Raw genomic sequence first — 18,808 nt, forward strand, 5'->3', positions numbered from 1 at the left:
CCTGACATTTGAGAAATTATGCTTTCAAAGAAGGCAATCACACCAAAGACTTCAGCTGAAATTTCCCAACACTCTTCTTGATTTTAACTTCTTCATCTTTTACTTATCTACTTTTCTGACGGGCAAGTGAAAGGAACAAGAACTAATCTCAATTGCTCAAAGTTTAAAGGTTTGTCTTTTTCTTCCTTAAACTTATATGTTGTAAGGTTCCTAACACAGTCAAGTTTTGTGATCTTTAACTGAAGTGGGAAGCTGGATGCAGTACAGTTGGGCTATGTTGTTTTTGCACTTTTTAAAGGATGATCCTTTAAGAACAGATACAGCTTGTTAGTCGAAGAGCTGAAATGTTTCAAAACTACCAAATCAAGTACTAGAAACATATCCTATTTTCCTATTTGAGATACATGCTAAGAATTGTTATGCGGCAGATATTAAGTCAAATATATCCCAGATTAAAAAAAAATTAAAAATTGAGACAAGGACACATGAAGATTGAACATCAAATTTTAATCTTGTACCTTTTCTCCAGTTTTCAAATTACTAACATGAAAAGGAATGATAAACTGCAATTTTATCATACCATATCACTGTGTAACAAGCCCAGGTTACAAAATCTCCAGCTACTGTCTCAAAAAAAAAAAAAAACCAATTAAAAAACCCATACATTATTATCTAAATGATCTATTAACAGATGAAATTTTAACCAACTTCATACCAGGAAACTATTAACAGAGGTACTTCAATCACATAGCTTAAAATATGGAGAAAAGACAGGTAAAAAATTATCTTAACCTGTAGTAGTCTTTTTACGTTTAAAATTTTTATAAAATACACTAATTTCCCAAAATAAAGAATATTATGACACATTGGTGTCAACTTACACAGACGAAAGCTGATGTCAGCTTTTTCCTAACTAAAGTTCAATTCACCAAACCTTTATATATTACACGAATATCCAAGTAAAGTATTCTTTTAAAAATTCAACACACAGGAAGATAATATACAGTGTTTCATAAAAAATGTTTAATTTAGGAATGATTTCATTTCAACCACATAATATATCTTTGAATATTAAGACCATGAAACCTCTTGCTACTGCAAGAAGATTTTTTCAGTTCATGTTTCTATTTCCCAGCTGTAGTTCTTAAAGGTGAAAAAAAGAATTTTTTGTTTTTGTTTTTCGTGAGAAAACTGTGGCAACCAATCTCATTCACTACCAGGCTGCCTCCCTTCCTTTTGTTTTTTAGGACTACTCAGACCCACAACTGCGTGGCACTGGAATGAACTGGGTAGAAGAGGCCGATGACACATCAAAGATGGATATAAAAAGACGGGCTCAGCTGGATTCTGCCACAATTGTAAGGTGTGGGCACCTTGGTTTTGCTCTCACCAAACTTCCTAAAACTCAAGGGAACAGTTAAAGGAGTCTTCTGGCTCATACTTCACACTCATCAGCTGGGTCGACACAGAGAAGTATTTCTACTAAGACTTAAGGAATGGCCAGTGGATGGCTTAGTCAGGCAGAGAGTGAGTGAATTTAGAAACCTCGGTCAGTAGTGGCTTTGGAGTAAAGAAAAGAATACTGTTCATTTTTATACCTCCAGTAATGGCCAATTCTGAGTGCAAACTAACCTCAAAAGGAAACTGCAATGCAATATACAAACCATGCACAGTTTACATTACTGTGGGAATCCAGTAACACATGCAAGACAGTGGGGGGAAAAGTCACAATGGATGAATGTAAACTTCTCACAGTGTTTCTTATAGCCTTGACTTTAGCACGAGCGCATCACTTACCACCACAATCTCACAGACATTTTATTGTGTTCTGGGCATGCAGATCACTTGGGGTGAAATGGGTAATTCTATTTCACTGCCATTTGCCGACAGCGAGTATCAGGTCAATTATCTAGTTTCTAGTCAATGGATTGAGCTGCTGTTATACAACTAAATGTATTTCTGTCTACATTCTTTAGTGCAGGGGTTGTGCTTTATTCTGCCTTTTTCACATCATTGATTCTATTCTAGGAAAGTTAAAAACCCACAAAATTAAATTGAGGACTAGGTCTTAAGGGTAATTCCTGACCAAACCAGAAAGACAGGGAATCACTAACTTTTCTCAAGTTTCTGTCTCCCTACCCAGGCCTTTATTGATACTGATGTAATTGTATGTTTAGGTTTCTCAAAGTGGAAAACCAAATTAGAGTAATGGCATTTTTGTTTTAAAGAAATGAAAGAGAACATAGGGAAATGGGAAGTTAATTTTATGTCAAAAAGAATCTCTTGTTCAATAGGAGATAATCCAGCTTCTCCTTAGCTATCATTTCATAAATTAATACTTTCTTAAACTCATAATCCAAAGAATTTATCTATTATAGAAAAAATTCAAGTTTAAAAAAAGCAAATAAATTAGTTAAGCCTTGTAAACAATGGTCCATTCTACTTACATATCTTTTTTAAAAAGGGGAAAAAAAAGTTCTCCTCAGAGTAAATGAAACAGTACAAGGCACACTTTACATATCAGAATTCAGAGTGATAAAACCCACACCTTCTTCACACTGTTCACTGGTAGAGTTATGCGGGGGTGGGGGTAGGGAGGGAGGGAGAGTCAGGGGTCACACACCAATCCTTTGTGCATCTCCTGGATCATCTGGCAGTCCACAAATGTGCTTTTTCCATTAAATTGCTTTGTGCTATTTTGTTATGTGGTGTAAGTTTAAGCCTTCTTAATGTTGGTTTCCTCATATGTTTTCCACAAAGCTTCCTGGGAAAAGGCCAGTTTTCCCATTGCGTTGCAAGGTGCCTTTAAACCAGCCATCCTCTCGTTTTTTGTGAACAAACACAATATCTCCTTCTTTAAGTTCAAGTTCCGCCTCACTCTGAGGAGGATAGGAAACCACAACCCTGTGCCTAGAAAAGAGAGAGATGTCTTAATTGAAGTCATTCAAAGTCCCAGTAAAAATGATGTACTGTTCTTCATGAGTCTTAAAAATAAACAGACCAGGAAGTAGCATAAATTTGTTTATAAAATCTGGTAATACAACTATCCTCTGTTTAGTAGAGACTTGGTGTTAACAGAGTTTGGACGTGCTTAATAGTCCACTATTGGCCCACACTGGTTTATTTGAGTGACTTTTATAGAGATGGCCATTTTTGTATCCTTTCTATCTTGTCCACACAGAAGTTTTATCTGATTTCCTAGGAGGAGAACCATTTTTGTCCTTCCTTGTCTCCAAGAAGAAAGTGAATTCACTTGATTGTTGAGACTGATAGATAGAAGTTGAGTAGGTGGGCTCAATGAATTGCCTGCCTCCAGGCTGAGTGGGCTCTACACTGTTTCTGCTTCCATATTGTAAGCACTATAGTGTGGTCAGGGGTCAGGCTTGCTTTCTGAAAGTAGGTCAATAAGGATGTAATTTTAAGGAAGTTTATCTATTCAACTCACCCTAATTTTTCGCTGGGCAGATTGTTCTAAGGTCGAAAGATAAATGAGAAGATAGTGGCCACAAATTCAATCCAGTACCATCACTAGTAAGGCTGATTCTGATCTGATCCATTTGTCTGAGATCTATGCCTATTTTCCCCACTAATTCTCAACTAAGATCTCAGTAAGAAAAGGTGTAACTATTACTGAAAGACTGAAAAAGCCGTGTTGGTTTAATATTATCTATCCCTTCTCTCTCCCTCTTTGCTTCCTCAGTAAGTGCCTGGTTAGTGGCCATGGAAGCCTAAGAGAACTGACTTATTTTATGTTCCATATCCTTATATTCTTCTGTTTTTTATTCCCTCCAGCATTATTCTTTTATACTTGTCCTGCTTTTTCCAATCAAAGAGGGAAAGTGAAGATGTAAGACAGCCAACTTACAAGATGGCCCCCAGAGATCTGTCTCCAGTACATTCTGTATTGCCACCCCAAAATTCAGAGCGATGACATGGCTAATCAATAAAAAAACTGAAAATGACACTGTGATATCTGAGGTAAAGACACAACAAACAGCAATTTACTTTCTCTTGGATCATTTATTCTGAAGAAATTGGCTCTTGTATTGCATGGAAATACAATGTATAGTCTCTGTGACGAAGACCATGTGATGGCTAGAAAGGTCTCTTTCCAAATGCCAAAAGCAAGTAGCCCACAGTGATCTGAGGGACTCACCATGAAAGGAGTCCTCCAGCTCTAGATAAGTCTTTCTATGACTAAATCTCAGGCTGACATCTAGAATTCTCAATAAATAAACCATTTACCATCCAGATAAGTCAAAGTCCTAAACCCCCCAAACTGTGAAAATGAGTGTCTGTTGTTTGTAGCCACTAAGTTTGGGAATAATGTTATTCATTGATAGGTAACTAGTCAATGTGGATACACATCTTTCTCTGGTTCTTAGTACTGAGATTTTGGTCATAAAAGGGATTTTGAATTTTTACTTTTGTTTGGGTTGCACAGAATGAATTCATAGCCTCATAGGACCTGCTCCTGACTACAAGTGAGGCATATCGTGGCTAAAAAAATGACAAGAAATACACCAATCATTTCATAAAAACCAAAAATCCATTCTCACTAAGGACTGTAGCAGGAGTTCCCGACTATCACTCGATTTTAAAAAGGGACTTCTGTGGCAGAGAGGTGACCTGGCTATACAGCTTGTACTTTGCATGCACGAGGTCCTGGCTTGCAAAACATCACATGAGAGAGCAACAAAGACAAACCAAGCTAATGATGATATGATGTTCTAATCTCTCTCACTCATCAAGTAAGTAAAAACTGAGTTGAGGAAATGGCTCAGCACATAAAGCACACGCCGTAATTGCATGAAGACTTGGGTTTGCTTTAAGGCACCATACTAAAGAAAAAGAAAAAGACATAGAAGACATCTTAAAGGAGGAGCAGCAGTAGCAGCAATAAGGGAGAGTTGTTTCTATGAATTTCAAGTGTTTTCTCAAACTATTCCCAAGTTATTTTTTTGTACAGGGCCCAAATTATCCTCCAAGACATAAAGCAAAGACATATGGATTCTGGTTTGTCACTTCCAATAAAGACTCAACTAGTTAGGATGTGACTATCAATTATTTACACAAAGCTCAGAGGTTAATCACCCATGGAAGGAGGAAAGAAGCGTGGCACTATGGGGAGTCCTGATTTCTTTTTGAGGGAAGAAGGGGTACGGTGTGGCACAACGTTTAAGGTCATTTAGAGAAGATTCCCTTGAGTTCAGTTTCTTTACCTGTAGAAAAGGACTGCAGTGAATTCAAAAGGTATCATAGAATGTAGTGATGAGATTATAAATGAGGTGCTCCTAGAATGGTATGTTACATAATTCATAGGCCCAAATGCTGGCTCCCATTATGATCATACCAAAACAAGTGCAGGGAAGGTGCCTGTTACTTTAAAGAATTAAAGAATGAGTTTTTTAAAAAAATTATTATTATTATTTTTTTACAATAGTCAAAGAGTAGAATCAGCTTAAATGTCCATCAACAGATGACTGGGTAAAGACAAAGAAGGGGTATATATTCCATGGAATACTCCTCTGCAATAAAAAAGATGAAGCTGTGTCCTTCGAGACAAAATGGATGGAACTGGATGTGGTTCTTAGCAAAGTAAATAAAGAAGTGAAAGACAACTACTGAATGTCTTCATTCATATGTGGAATCCAGAGAACTGAAACACATTAACTTGCAAAAAACACAAGACCAAACCAGAAGTAGACAAACTGTCTCTAAGACTAGATGAAAACTTTGTTGGTTATCTTTGGAAGGGTAGGGGCACAGCATTTTCGTGTTGGGTATGGTATGGAACTATAACCTTATTAATCACAAATAAAAATTAAAATTGCTTAAAAAATGGGTTGTTCAGGGGCCAATTGGTGGCATACCTGGTTAAGCACACACATTATAGTGTGCAAGGACCCAGGTTCAAGCCCCTGGTCCCCCACCTGTAGGGGAAAAGCCTAACAAGTGGTGAAACAGGGTTGCAGGTGTCTCTCTGTCTCTCTTCCTTGCTATCTTACCCATCCTTCTCAATTTCTATCTGCCTCTATCCAATATATAAATAAATAAAATGTATTTTTTTAAAAAAATGGGTTGTTTATACCTGGCACTTTAACCTAGGAAACAGACTCAGGACAAACATTAAAAAAAAAAAAAAAAAAGGACTGATTGAGAATACGTCTTGAGAAGTGTAAGAATGACAAGAGTTTTAGAATCCCTTTTCTGACATTTTTTAAGAACAAAGTACAAGGCTGTTGAAATAGCTCACTTGGACAGCACACTGCTTTTTGATGTGTAAGACCCAGGCTTAAACAGGGCCCCCAGCACACTAAAGGAAGCTTCAATGTTTAAATCTTTCTCTCTCTTTCTCTCTCTCTCTCTACATTTGTGTATGCCTATCTCTATCAGGGAGGAAAAAAAAAGAATAAGGCAGGGCAGAGAGATAGCTCATCTAGGAGAGCACCCACTTTTTCATGTTTGATGATCCAAGTTCAAGTCTCTGGCACTGCATAGGACAACCGGCACCAGAAGCTTCATGAATGGTGACATATTGCTATTGTGTCTTTGCTCAAAAGAGTGCAAGTAGTAGCAGAATTGCACAGGCACAAGAAGCTCCAGTGGAAAATAAAAAGCTGGTTAAATAATTTCATCTTGGGTTTATCTAAAGGATTCCAGATAAGATTCTTCAGGTCTGATTCCAACACATTAAAAATCCATAGAAAAGTTACTGTTGAAAGTTGCCATTTGGCGCAGGTTAAAAATTTAAGCAAACCTTTTATAGGTCTGGGAAAAATGTGTACAAGCCGCTCAAATTATATTCAGAGTAGATCTCTGATGAAATGTATTCCCTACTGGTTTTCTGCAAGCTGCCTTAAAGGTGAAAGGAAACAAAAATAGGGTTTAAAAAATTCGAAGTGAATTAGATTAATATTTGCATTTTATAAAATTCACTCAACTCATTTTGTCAAAATTTTTTTCTGAACTAGAACTGCTGCTGGGCTAAGAACATAATCTTCCTGCCAAGTTCCCAGTGGGAGCAAATTTTCATTGCTAAGTTATAAACCCCTGGGGGGGGGCGGTGGAATGAGAAACCATGTGCATAATGGAAACTGTGACACAGTCTTGATTGTATGAAGACTACCAGGTGCAGCAGTAACAGACTCTACTTAGAAATCTTCCAGCTCAGATCTTGGCTCTGAGCCTTGTGAGGTAGTTTGCATACAGATTTCTAATACAGACTCTAGAGGCCAAATACCGGGCACAACTGGCCAACTACCAGGCATGGAAAGGCTTTGCCAAGTAAATGTTTACAGACCAACAAACAGATGTAAGGCGCAGCTGCAGTGGTCCTTCACATCTGCTGTCTTTATTTTGGGGAAGCTCTGAATGTCAGAGTCAAAGATTATTCTCCCATGATCTCTATGGGACCTGCTGCTCTACTTCCTTTATAGCTACAGTTACGGTCTCCATGAATGTACCTAACACTCCTCTAAACCTGAGCAAGTCACCCAAATATGTCCTTTTATTCTCCCCAAGGGATGGATACCTTGGCTCACATAGTGTTTCCCATTGGGAATTCCCTTGGTGATTTCACTGCCTGTCCATACCTCTCAGGCTCTCAACTTCAATGTACAAAACAATGTCCCCTCTGACATCTCTAGACCCACTGCTGGAAGGCATTTCATGCTTGACCAGATCCCAGCAGCCCCATGCCTATTTCTTATGGCTTTCAGCACAGTCTACACTACTATTACCATCTGCACCGTGTCTGATCTATTCTACCAGACTGCATGGTGCTGAAGAGGAGAGAGAATGGCAAATTGCTTTATATGCCTCCCAGTATTAGCACAGTACATGCGATAATACTCAACAAGCAGGTTGGATGATAAAAAGAAAAGGCTCAATTGTCTAGTAAGACTATTTTTAAGTGTACAAAACTCCATAAAAATGATGACATTCAGACAAAGGCTATAGCGTAGATAAACTGTGAAAACATTACACTTGAAGTGAAGTAAGTCACACACATAAGGGTATATAATATACAGTTCTAGTGACACATATGAGGTGCCCAGGATAGACAAACTCAGAAAAAGTAGACTGGTGGTAATTAGAGCTGAAGGCAGGGAGCGGGTAAAGGCACGTTATTGTTTAATGGGTGCAGAATTTCAGTTTAGGGTGATGGAAAGTTCCAAAAATGGATAATGGTGAGTTATACAATAGTATAAACATAGTTAACGTCAGAAAAATTTTGCACTTGAGAAAATTGTACATTTTATGTATATTTAACCACATTTTTCCTCAGATTTCTTTCTTTTTTTTTTTTTTAAAACGAGAGCACTGCTCAGCTCTGGCTTATGGTGCTTGGTGGAAGGGAGCGGGGAGTGAATCTGGGACTTTGAAGCCTCTGGCAAGAGAGTCTCTTTGCATAACCATTATGCTATTTACCCTATATCCACTTTACCACATTTAAGAAGCTAAGGTAAATAAATGAGTGAATAAAAATAATGGAAAGATGGGGGTGAGGTAGGGTGGAATCCAACCCTGATTGGTGACTTGGTCATTGCAAGTCTCTGCTGCCCTTTCAACAGCACCAGGGAGGAGTGCAGGGTATATCATGGCCCTCAATGACCTTTACCTCTTGGTGGGGGTAATTCAGTTTCAGGTGATAGTTAACAGGGTGGAACTTGAAAGAGTCTTATTATAAAGAAGCCCCATTATAGCCTAACACTAACCTTCCTGGTAGAGCTACCATATACTGGCTTCCATCTAAATAAACACAGTATTTTAATGACATTAAGCTTCTATATACAATATTTTCTGATTTCTTTTGTGTTTTTTTGCAAATTGTTTCTTTTCGTTTCTAATCTCCCCTGGCATATTTTAAACTAGATACCATGGCTGTGGGAAACATTTTGCCCATCCCCTGGTTTGGGTGGGTAACTATTTACTGCTTTTTGCCAGTTACTACAGCAATCTAATATCCAATTAAGTATTTCACTGGCAAAACCATACCATCTCACTTTTTAGTTTGCCTCAAGTCCAAGTAAATTATGTCCATTGCTTCACCCAGTGGGTTCATTGTCACTGAGTCAAATTAATCATGCTGGTTAAGCTTCACTGCCTTTCTGTAAATCTATTCCTGTCCAATTTGTATGTTTCCAAGTGTCCTAGCTTAATCCTGATCAAAGACCAGAGATAGGTTCTTTTCGCATTTAGGTGATGGGCTTATGTGGTTATCAGTTTAGTTCGTAAATTTTAAAATACACACAGGTAGAGATGACTTGCTGTGTCTCCCCTTAAGTCCTTTATCTGTGTACTTTTTTCAGGAAAAGAAATAAAACCTGTCATACATTCCTTTATTTGACATCCACTCTGAAATATTTTATCTCTGCTTTCGTTTTGCAGTTTCCTAATTATTTTTTCCAATTCCTCTAAAAATAAAGCCTAAAATAGTTGTTCTATTATTTCTGCTGTCATCAATTATACATTTTCTGCTTCCAGGATAGGGAGTATTTCTTGCTTGTTTTCTTCAGTTTCTTTAACAAACACAAAAGAATCCTTTTGTTGCTCAAATAATTGTCTCAGCTGACACCCAAAACATGTCAACAACACCTAAAGGCTCATTCTTCCTTATTATAAGATTGCTTAAGTTTGTATCACATACCATGCGTCTTTCCATTGATAGCACAGACTGCCCTAGTCCCTTCTTCTACTTTAGATTTATGGGACAGGATCAGGATTTGAGAGAAAATTTTGTCTGCCTTCATAATTTGTATATATGAATCCTATGTCAGTCTGTTAGAACATCATATACTGAAAATCATTATATAATACTGTATCAGTAAAAATCCTAAAAAACAAAAAAATCCTAGACATCTCTACTTAGTGTGAGCAAGAGTTTTTCATATTTGTATTGTGAATCAAGGAATCGAAGATCTTTAAATGCTTTTCTAAATCATACTAAAACATACATGATATGAAAGTTCATCTTCCCTTAATTTTTATATTAAGTACTTTTCTTTGTACTGAAATTTAAAAAATACTTTAACAGGTAACCCCTAAATAATATGTTGGGTAATTTTCTAGTTATCAAAACCTTTTATTCTCAATGGTGAGTGGAATGTTTTCCTGTACTTCTTGCTTTCATACATTCTTTCTTGTTGTTTTTACAGCCAGGAGAACCTAAGAAGCCAAGTTAACTAAACAACACCATCATCATTGTATGAAGTCAAAGGGTTGTGAAATATTGGTTAGATTGCCCGTTACAGTGAATATTACACTGAGCATATGTATTATAAAAAATAAATCCAGGCAGAAATTCTCTCCAAAGACCCCTCTCTCACTTGTAAAAAATGAAATGGTTATATAAAAACCTGCCAAAGGATTCCAGTCTGCCCATGCCCATCTGCCCCATTATTAAATCCTTCAAGTTTCCTACTGGACATGTATCCCAGGATCCCAGAGTTACCATCACTTGTCTGCATTAGTGATTTCTCTTTTTCAGATGCACTGAGCAGCAGGAGCCTGCTATTAGAAATGAGCTCCTCTAAGAGATGGAGGCTGGAATGCAGAAACCAGGCAGCTGAGGGCATTTGGCATCTGAGAAGGCATGCATAATGGAGAAGCAGCCAGTGCTCAAGGAGAATCTGGGCAAAGTGAACTGTCACTGAAGAATCATACAAACACCACAAATGACAAAAGAGAGAGGAGAAAGACTCAGGGCATGAAGGAAAGAAAACCTGCAAATCAATACGAGGGAGAAGAGATAGAGCCTTTGTGACCAAAAGAAAAATAAGTAAGTCACTGGACAAACTCCAGGGAATAGAAGGTGCTGTCCCTGAAAAACAGAATGATACTGAGAGAACAGGGTGACTCTCAGAATAAAAGGTTAAGTGAACTCAGGTCAAAATTTCAAAGCTTTTCTAAGAGTACAATAGACAAAGGGGAAACGTTTATATGAATGGAATTTTCAGACTTTAGCAGACACAAATGTTTACCTAAAAGACAGTGTTTAACTGAATTGTCATTTTTAAAATTAACAGTTTATAGCAAGGTTTCAAATTAGCAACACAGAAAATGCTATCTCTGGAGTTCAGGCAGTATACTGCTTAAGCACACACAATGCTATGTGCAAAAAAATGCTATCTCTTAAAGTCAACACCTCCACAGATGAGAAATTTATTTATGAAATGCAGGTACAGAGGAAATAAAGCTTATAGAGGCAATAAACCAGGTGACACTTGAAAAAAATCTTTAGTGGTCCAGGAAGTGATGCTGTGGATAAAGTGTTGGAGCTTGATTCTCTGCATCAAATGTGCTGGAGTAATGCTCAGATTCTCTATTACTTATGAGTAAAATTAAAAAATATAAATAAAACAAATGTTTGTATATCTATACTCAGCATTTTTCGTGTACTTTAGTGATTTCCTCAACAAGTAGCAAAGATTTATTATTTTCTTTTTAAATTTTATTTATTTTTAATATTTATTTATTCTCTTTTGTTGCCCTTGTTTTATTGTTGTAGTTATTATTAGTGTTATTGATGCTGTCGTTTTTAGATAGGACAGAGAGAAATGGAGAGAGGAGGGGAAGACAGAGGGGGGAGAGAAAGATAGACACCCGCAGAACTGTTTCAACGCCTGTGAAGAGACTCCCCTGCAGGTGGGGAGCCAGGGGATCGAACTGGGATCCTTATGCCAGTCCTTGCGCCTTGCGCCACCTAATGCATGGTAAAGTGTGTACTCTAGTGGGTGGTGAGCTATCTTCTGCTCCACAAATTATTTATTTTTAATTCATAATACCCTATAGATATCTGTCTTGTTGATGTATTTTATTTCCCAAACTGTCCCTGAACTTAGTTTTTGTGTAATAATTATTTAAGGTCAGAATCTCTAACAGAGCTTATTGTTCGAGAAATAACCAAACCAAGTCACTAGGTCAGAGGGAGACACAGTTCCCTGAGAACTCAGTCATGCTGATCCAGCTCAGGAAGAAGAATAAAAGTAGTTTCTTATCTGGCAGAATTCTACAGATACTTTACAAGTAGCAGGTACTGATACAATCCTTTAATTAAAAAGATAAAAAATTGACAAGGGATTACTGTCATTAGAATAGAAACAAGATGAAGAAAGTCAATGCAAATGTGCTTCCGCTGATTGACAGTTTTCATCTGGATACCATTGTGTCATTGTCTGGAGAAAATTAACAAAAAGGGGGCTGAGGTCCTAACTCATGTAAGAAACATGGGGGGAAGTAGAGGCTATAGTAGATTGTAGCAAGTGATGATAAAAAAGAAAGTCAGTGCTTGGGCTGTTACTGCAAATTCTGTTAAAACAAATTTAGCTGAGTGTGGGGGAAAAACATCTTAAATATTCCAGCACAAAACTTGCTGTGCATTTCTTACTGTTCACTGTTCTCCTGAAATAGTAAAGAACTCACCTTTCACAAGCCACTGGCCTGGACTCATTCATGACAGGACCCAGGGAGGAACATGGTTGCCGAGGAGGTGGAGCAATGGGAACAGCAGAGTCCAGGGAGCAGGTTTTCCGATGAAGCACTTCTTGGGCCAGTGTGGCTGCTCCCTGAGCAACCGCTGCACAGCAATCACCATCCATAGAACAAGAGCCGGTCCTACCGTGGGCGCCCCCTAGAGGCAGCTCAGGACCCACCGCACCTTGCAGAGGAAATTCCCCTCCACCCACCTCCACTTCCAAGGTAGGGGAGGAGGGTGGGGATATCCGGGGTTTCCGTTTAGTGGAGGCACCAGAGAGTAACTTCAACAAACCCTTTTTTTCTTTCTAGGGGGAGGAAAAAAAAAAGAGGATGTTAGCTGGTAGGACTCACAGTATTCCACAGTAGATCACAGGACACTATGATTTTAAGTTTTGATCTGATCATTTAACATTACGTCTATGGTTGTTGGCTATTCCGATCTATCTATCTATCAGTGTCTTTCTGTTGTTAACTCGACCTTTGGTTGTCTTATTTTATTCCCCTTCTGCCTGCATTTTTTGCTTGTTTTTTAATTTTCTTTATTATTATTATTTATTTATTTTCCCTTTATTGTTGTTGTAGTTATTATTATTGTTGTTATTAATGTCGTTGTTAGATAGGGCAGAGAGAAATGGATAGAGGAGGGGAAGACAGAGAGGGGAGAGAAAGATAGACACCCGCAGACCTGCTTCATCACCTGTGAAGCGACTCCCCCACAGGTGGGGAGCCGGGGGCTTGAACCGGGATCCTTATACCGGTCCTTGTGCTTCGCGCCACCTGAGCTTAACCCGCTGAGCTACCGCCCAGCTCCCCTTTATTATTATTTTTAATCACCATCTCTTTTCTACTGAGGCTGAATAAAATGAGAAAAAGGATGTAGCCCTTTCCAAGCACACATTACTGCCCCCCAACCAAAACAAAATACCAATCATCACCAATTCACATCTCAGGCTTGGAAAAAGGAGAAATAGATTATTTGAGAACAAAATGGAAATTTCAAAATATGAATTTAGCTTCTTTCAAACTGTGAACATCCTAGGATATCTATAATTTTTGTTAATAGAGCTAAGTAAACCTATTGACATTTACTTTACACATCACATTTATTCAATATATTTGACTCTTTTTTTTTGGCAGGATCCTTGCATGGATCCTTAGGCCTCTTCGGACTATGTGTGTTTCACTGGGTGCACCACCGCCTGGCCCCCAGCAGTGATCTCTTTGATCAAGGTTAAAGGTTAAAAACTACTTCACAGGTGTTACCTCCATGGTGAAATTAAGCAAATCAATAACAACATATCAAGACAATTCTATCCTGTAAGGGTCTTGATTAGAAACAGACACAGGCCGTTGCGGTAGCACAGCGGGTTAAGTGCACATGGTGCAAAGCACAAAGACTAGATAGAGTAAGGATCATGGTTCGAACCCCTGGCTCCCTCAACTGCAGGGGGGTCGCTTCAAAGGCAGTGAAGCAGGTCTGCAGGTGTCTATCTTTCTCTCCCCATCTCTGTCTCCCCTCCTCTCTTGATTTCTCTCTGTTCTCTCCAACAACAATGACATCAATAACAGCAATGATGATAACCACAACAACGATAAAACAGGGGCAACAAAGGGGAAGGAATGGACTCTAGGAGCAGTGGATTTGTGGTGCAGGCACTGAACCCCAGAAAAATTCCATTTCTTTTTTACAAGCAAACGCACAATTCAGAATTTTTCTCAGGAATTTCACATTATAGAAGTCATCTCTTGATTCTTTGTCTCTTGCTACTTTTGTTCTTCACACTGTTTAAAAAAATCAGATCAAATTCTTCTTGATTCCCAAGCCCTAAGTACCCGTGTTGATGCCTAAGCAAAGATAACAGTCATCATTTAGATTGTTTCCACACCATAAAACCTTCTGAAAGAAAACAGTGCTTGGTAAATAAACTTTTTTTTAATGATTTTTTTTTTATTGGACAAAGACAGTCAGAAACTGAGAGAGAAGGGGGAGATAGGTAGGGAAGGACACCTGCAGCACTTTCCCCCTGTGGGTGGGCACAGGGGGGTTCGAACCTGGGTCCTTGCACATTATAACATGTGCGCTCAACCAGGTGCGCCACTACCTAGCCCTGAAAATAAACATTTCATAGAGAATTCTTCAGAAAACTCAGTAGGTAAATTAGGAACTATTACAGTTCACTAACAGGGAAACAGAATTATCAGGTGCCCACAAGGACATATGACACAGAGAATTTTTCCTTGAGAATATTAGTTCAGATTCAATAAAACTACCTTGGGGAAGGAGTTCAACTCTCTAACACTTGTATTAGAGGCAGAATGGCAGAAAAAAAAGGGAAAAGACAACAGTAATCATATACCAGGTTTCACCCTAGGGAGACCACACCATCGATCTCAGTTACTTTGTGCAGCTCACACTAGGCACTAACAGGCTAGTAATGTGGGAAAAGATGACAGGCAGTGTTGTAAATCTTTTCAGTGCAGGCTCAAGTCAGGCTGCAGAGAAGCAGTCAGTCCATTTCCCACCTGCAGTTTGAGGAAGACCTTTCTTTACACATGTATCTTCAAAATCTGGATTCAACTTACCTCACTGGTTTCTATTGCATTCATTTAATTTCACACATTGCAAGGGGTCCTATTAATAAGATGCACTTCCAACAAATGACCCTATCAGCCTGGACTACGTGCTGGAGTTCACTATCTGTACCTAGTACATCAACACCTGTGTTGCACCTAGTGCCCAGTGGAGAGTCCTACAACTACTAAGCTGAGAGACTCAGAAAAGACTGAAAGTAAGACAGGTGGGAGGAAAGGAAAATACTTAGTCCCTGTGCTAGGAAGTTAAAGATTATATTGTGATAAAACGCTCTCTCTACACAATGGCCAATGACATGTCTAGAGGAAATGCTATCAAAGCTTGTGCCACACTTAAGAGAGTCCAAGATCTGGAGCTACCTTCTACCTCCCACCTCCACCCCTACCCTAACCCCCCCCCCCCCAAAAAAAAAAAGCGAGAAAGTCAGACATCTAATAGCTCACACTTCTAAGACAATAGTCAGCCACTATTTCTAGTAATCCTTCCAGGATCCAAGAAAGAATAGGCTAATCTCCAACCCCCAACAATCCACAATCAAAACCAGGTCCATTGATAAACTGGGATCTCAGCAAGACACAGCTAAAGATATTTCTTAAAAGCTCAGTTCTGGGCACTCAGAAAAGTTATCAATTAGCTGGATAGTACTGAGGGAATAGTCCTTAAAGTGATTAAGAAGAGGATGACTTGGTTCATCTAAAATGATTAGGCACATTAAATACAGCTTGCTTTAATGACTTCTAAGGGATATGTTATCATCATCAGCTGATGCTAACTACCCAGGAAGCAGACAGCTGAAGATTAGGTGTTGCAGCAGAGAGTGGGGGTTAAAAAGAGGGGGTGCTAACAACAAAAAATATGCTATCCTAGTTCCAAAGGACCTGTCCTTTTGATATGATATTCTGATGCTTGTAATATTAGCAAAACAATTACCACTTGAAAGAGAGTTTTACAAGCTCAGACAGTTATCATCAAGAGCACCTCTGTGTCTTCAAATCCCAATACCCCTCACCCCACCCCCTCCATTTCTTTCTTCCTGAAGTAAGGATTGCTGAGGGGTTTTAAGATCTTAGTAACTTTCCTATTTAAGAAAAGCAAAAACAAAGGAGAACCAATCACAGTTAACCAAACTTAAGCTGAGGCTAATCAAATGTTCTTGCGTTGAAGGAAGCTTCACTGATGTCTCTTTTACTTGCTCTCTGTCTCAAAAAAAAAAAAAAACCAACTTCCATTTGTAGCTTCATGCTGATAATTCAAATTGAATTTTGTTCAAATAAACATTCTACCTACCTACCTATCTATCTATCTATCTATCTACCTATCTACCTATCTATGTATCTATCTATCTAGACCAGGGCTTCACTGCTCCATAATAACTTTTTTTCTCTCAGATAGAAAAAGGGAGGCAGGGCAGTGGAACACCTGATTACATGCAGATGTCACAATGTACAAGGACTCCAGTTCAAGCTCCTAGTCTCCACCTGCAGGGGAAAGTTTCACAAGTGGTGATGCAGTGCCACAAGTGTCTCTCCCTCTCTATCCCCCTTCCCTCTCAGTTTCTCTCTTGTCCTATCAAATAAAAATAAATAAGTAATAGAAAAAGAGAGGAAAAGACAGAGTCAAAGAGGCAGAAACAGAGGGTGAATGAGACCATAACAAGGCACAGTAGCACAGCTCCCTTCAGTGTAATGGGGGCTGGTCTTGAGGCTAGGTTGCACACATAGCAATTAGCACACTATCCTAGTATATTATTTTGCTAACCCTAAACTTAAGCATTTTAATATTCCTTAGTTTAACTCCCCCCTTCCCCACCTTCAGTATTACTTTATGAGGAACTGCTGATTTATAGGACTGTTGTCACAAATCTCAGTTTAACAGAACTTAGAAAACTAGGATATTGTCAGATACCAGGATAGTTGTCAGAAATTTCAACTAACACAAAGAATCTTTGATACATCTTTTTCCTGATTTAATGCTAGTAATTTAATCTCACAAGTCGAGCAAGCTGCAACTTTACATCTAATTCTGGTCAAGTGGGGGGAAAGGTAAGGGCTGGTGGGAAGGGAAACATACATGGAGAACTTGGAAGAAAGCATCTACAGATAGTCTATAGTCAGATTTGAATTGTAAAGTTTAAAAAGAACTGATTTTGAAAGTTCAAAGAAAATATATGCAAGACCTGAAACTCAAAAGGACAGATACTTCAAGAGAAATGGGAGTTTTTTCCAAAATGAAATTCTAACCATACAATTGCAAATTACCCCAGCAGATGAAAATGTAGAAACATCTAAGGATACTTATGTAGCCCCCCAGGGAGCAGTCTAATGGGCTCGAAATTTTAAAGGACAAGCACAAAAAAGATCAAGAGAAGTGTCCATAAGAAAGGATATATCACGTTCCCTAACAATTCAAGAAGGCTAGAGATCAAAATGAGCTTAAACTTGCAAAACTGCTAAAGACCAAAAAAGAGAGGATAGCTTTAAAGTTATGTTTGAAACTAAGTGTGTAAGAAAGACATAGATCTCCTGTTTAAGATGGATGATGGTTTTCAGATGATAAGAATGAAAGGATAATCTTCACATTTCAGAGAAAGAACAAGCTTGTTAAGAGGGAATCAGTGAAGAGACTGAGATTTAGAGTTCAGGTTGAATTCACCATCATATGTTGTGAAAAATGAAAGATCAAAATATAACCAGTAATCTGATGGATTCTAGTACATCTGGTATGAGGGTCAACTCAACAGGCCTATGAAGGACATGGGTAGTTTCTATAATCATAACGAAAGTAATACTGAACTTTGAAGACCATCTGGGTAACTCTAGAACAGTGTACTAAACGAAAGGTTTACTTAGGAAAGGAAATGGGGTGTCTGAGGGTCCAAAGTTCCAGGTTCAATCCTCCATACCACCACAAACCACAGCTGGGCAGTGCTCTGGAAAGAAAGAAAGAGAGAGAGAGAGAGAGAGAGAGAGAGAGAGAGAGAGAGAGAGAGAGAGAGGAAGGAAGGAAGGAAGGAAGGAAGGGGGTGTCGGGCGTTAGTGCAGCAGGTTAAATGCACATGGCGCAAAGCGCAAGGACTGGCTTAAAGATCATGGTTTGAGCCTCCGGCTTCTCACATGCAGGGGAGTCACTTCACAGGCAGTGAAGCATGTCTACAGTTGTCTATCTTTCTCTCCCCCTCTCTGTCTTCCCCTCCTCTCTCCATTTCTCTCTGCCCTATCTAACGGATGACATCAATAACAACAACAATAATAACTACAACAACAATGAAAAAACAACAAGGGCAACAAAAGGGAAAATAAATATAAAAGAGAAAGAAAGAAGGAAAGAAAGAAAGGAAGAAAGAAAGAAAGAAAGGAAGAAAGGAAGAAAGAAAGAAAGAAAGAAAGAAAGAAAGAAAGAAAGAAAGAAAGACTCTGAGGAGATTCCTCTGGGAGATGCTTACAAACAATAAGTAACAGCAGAAATGGTGGGGTGGACTAGAGAACTGTTTAAGTGGGAGGATCTAAAATACCTTTGGATCTCAACAGGCATCTGTAAGTATTCCATGATATTATTGTGGACATGATGGAGGAATGCAGGTAAAATGGCACTCAAGTTGTGTTAATCATGGAAACACCAAATTCACTGCAGCTGAGGATCACCATTTAGAGTGTACGACTTCCATATATGAGGCACAGGGTTCAAATCAAAGCACAGCATATATTAAAGTGGTGCTCTGGTCTCTTTCTCATGATA

The 18,808-nt window shown here is 38.7% G+C and overlaps 1 protein-coding gene across 5 annotated transcripts in view; it reads right to left on the bottom strand.

Annotated features, from left to right (window-relative positions):
• SH3RF1 (SH3 domain containing ring finger 1) overlaps positions 1-18,808 on the bottom strand; it is a 210,958-nt gene that overhangs the window by 6,331 nt on the left and 185,819 nt on the right. For 4 of the 5 annotated variants that reach the window (XM_060184343.1, XM_060184335.1, XM_060184313.1 and 1 more), the window contains exons 11-12: positions 12,427-12,785; positions 489-2,910 (exon numbers count right to left, since the gene is read on the bottom strand). In XM_060184343.1, coding sequence (XP_060040326.1) covers positions 2,742-2,910; positions 12,427-12,785 — 528 coding nt within the window. In that variant the 3' untranslated portion in view covers positions 489-2,741. Of the gene's footprint in view, positions 1-488; positions 2,911-12,426; positions 12,786-18,808 lie in introns of those variants that run through there. The other variant, XM_060184349.1, reaches the window with a different exon arrangement.

This window comes from Erinaceus europaeus, chromosome 2 (genome assembly GCF_950295315.1).
Source record: "Erinaceus europaeus chromosome 2, mEriEur2.1, whole genome shotgun sequence".
Classification (NCBI taxonomy): Eukaryota; Metazoa; Chordata; class Mammalia; order Eulipotyphla; family Erinaceidae; genus Erinaceus; species Erinaceus europaeus.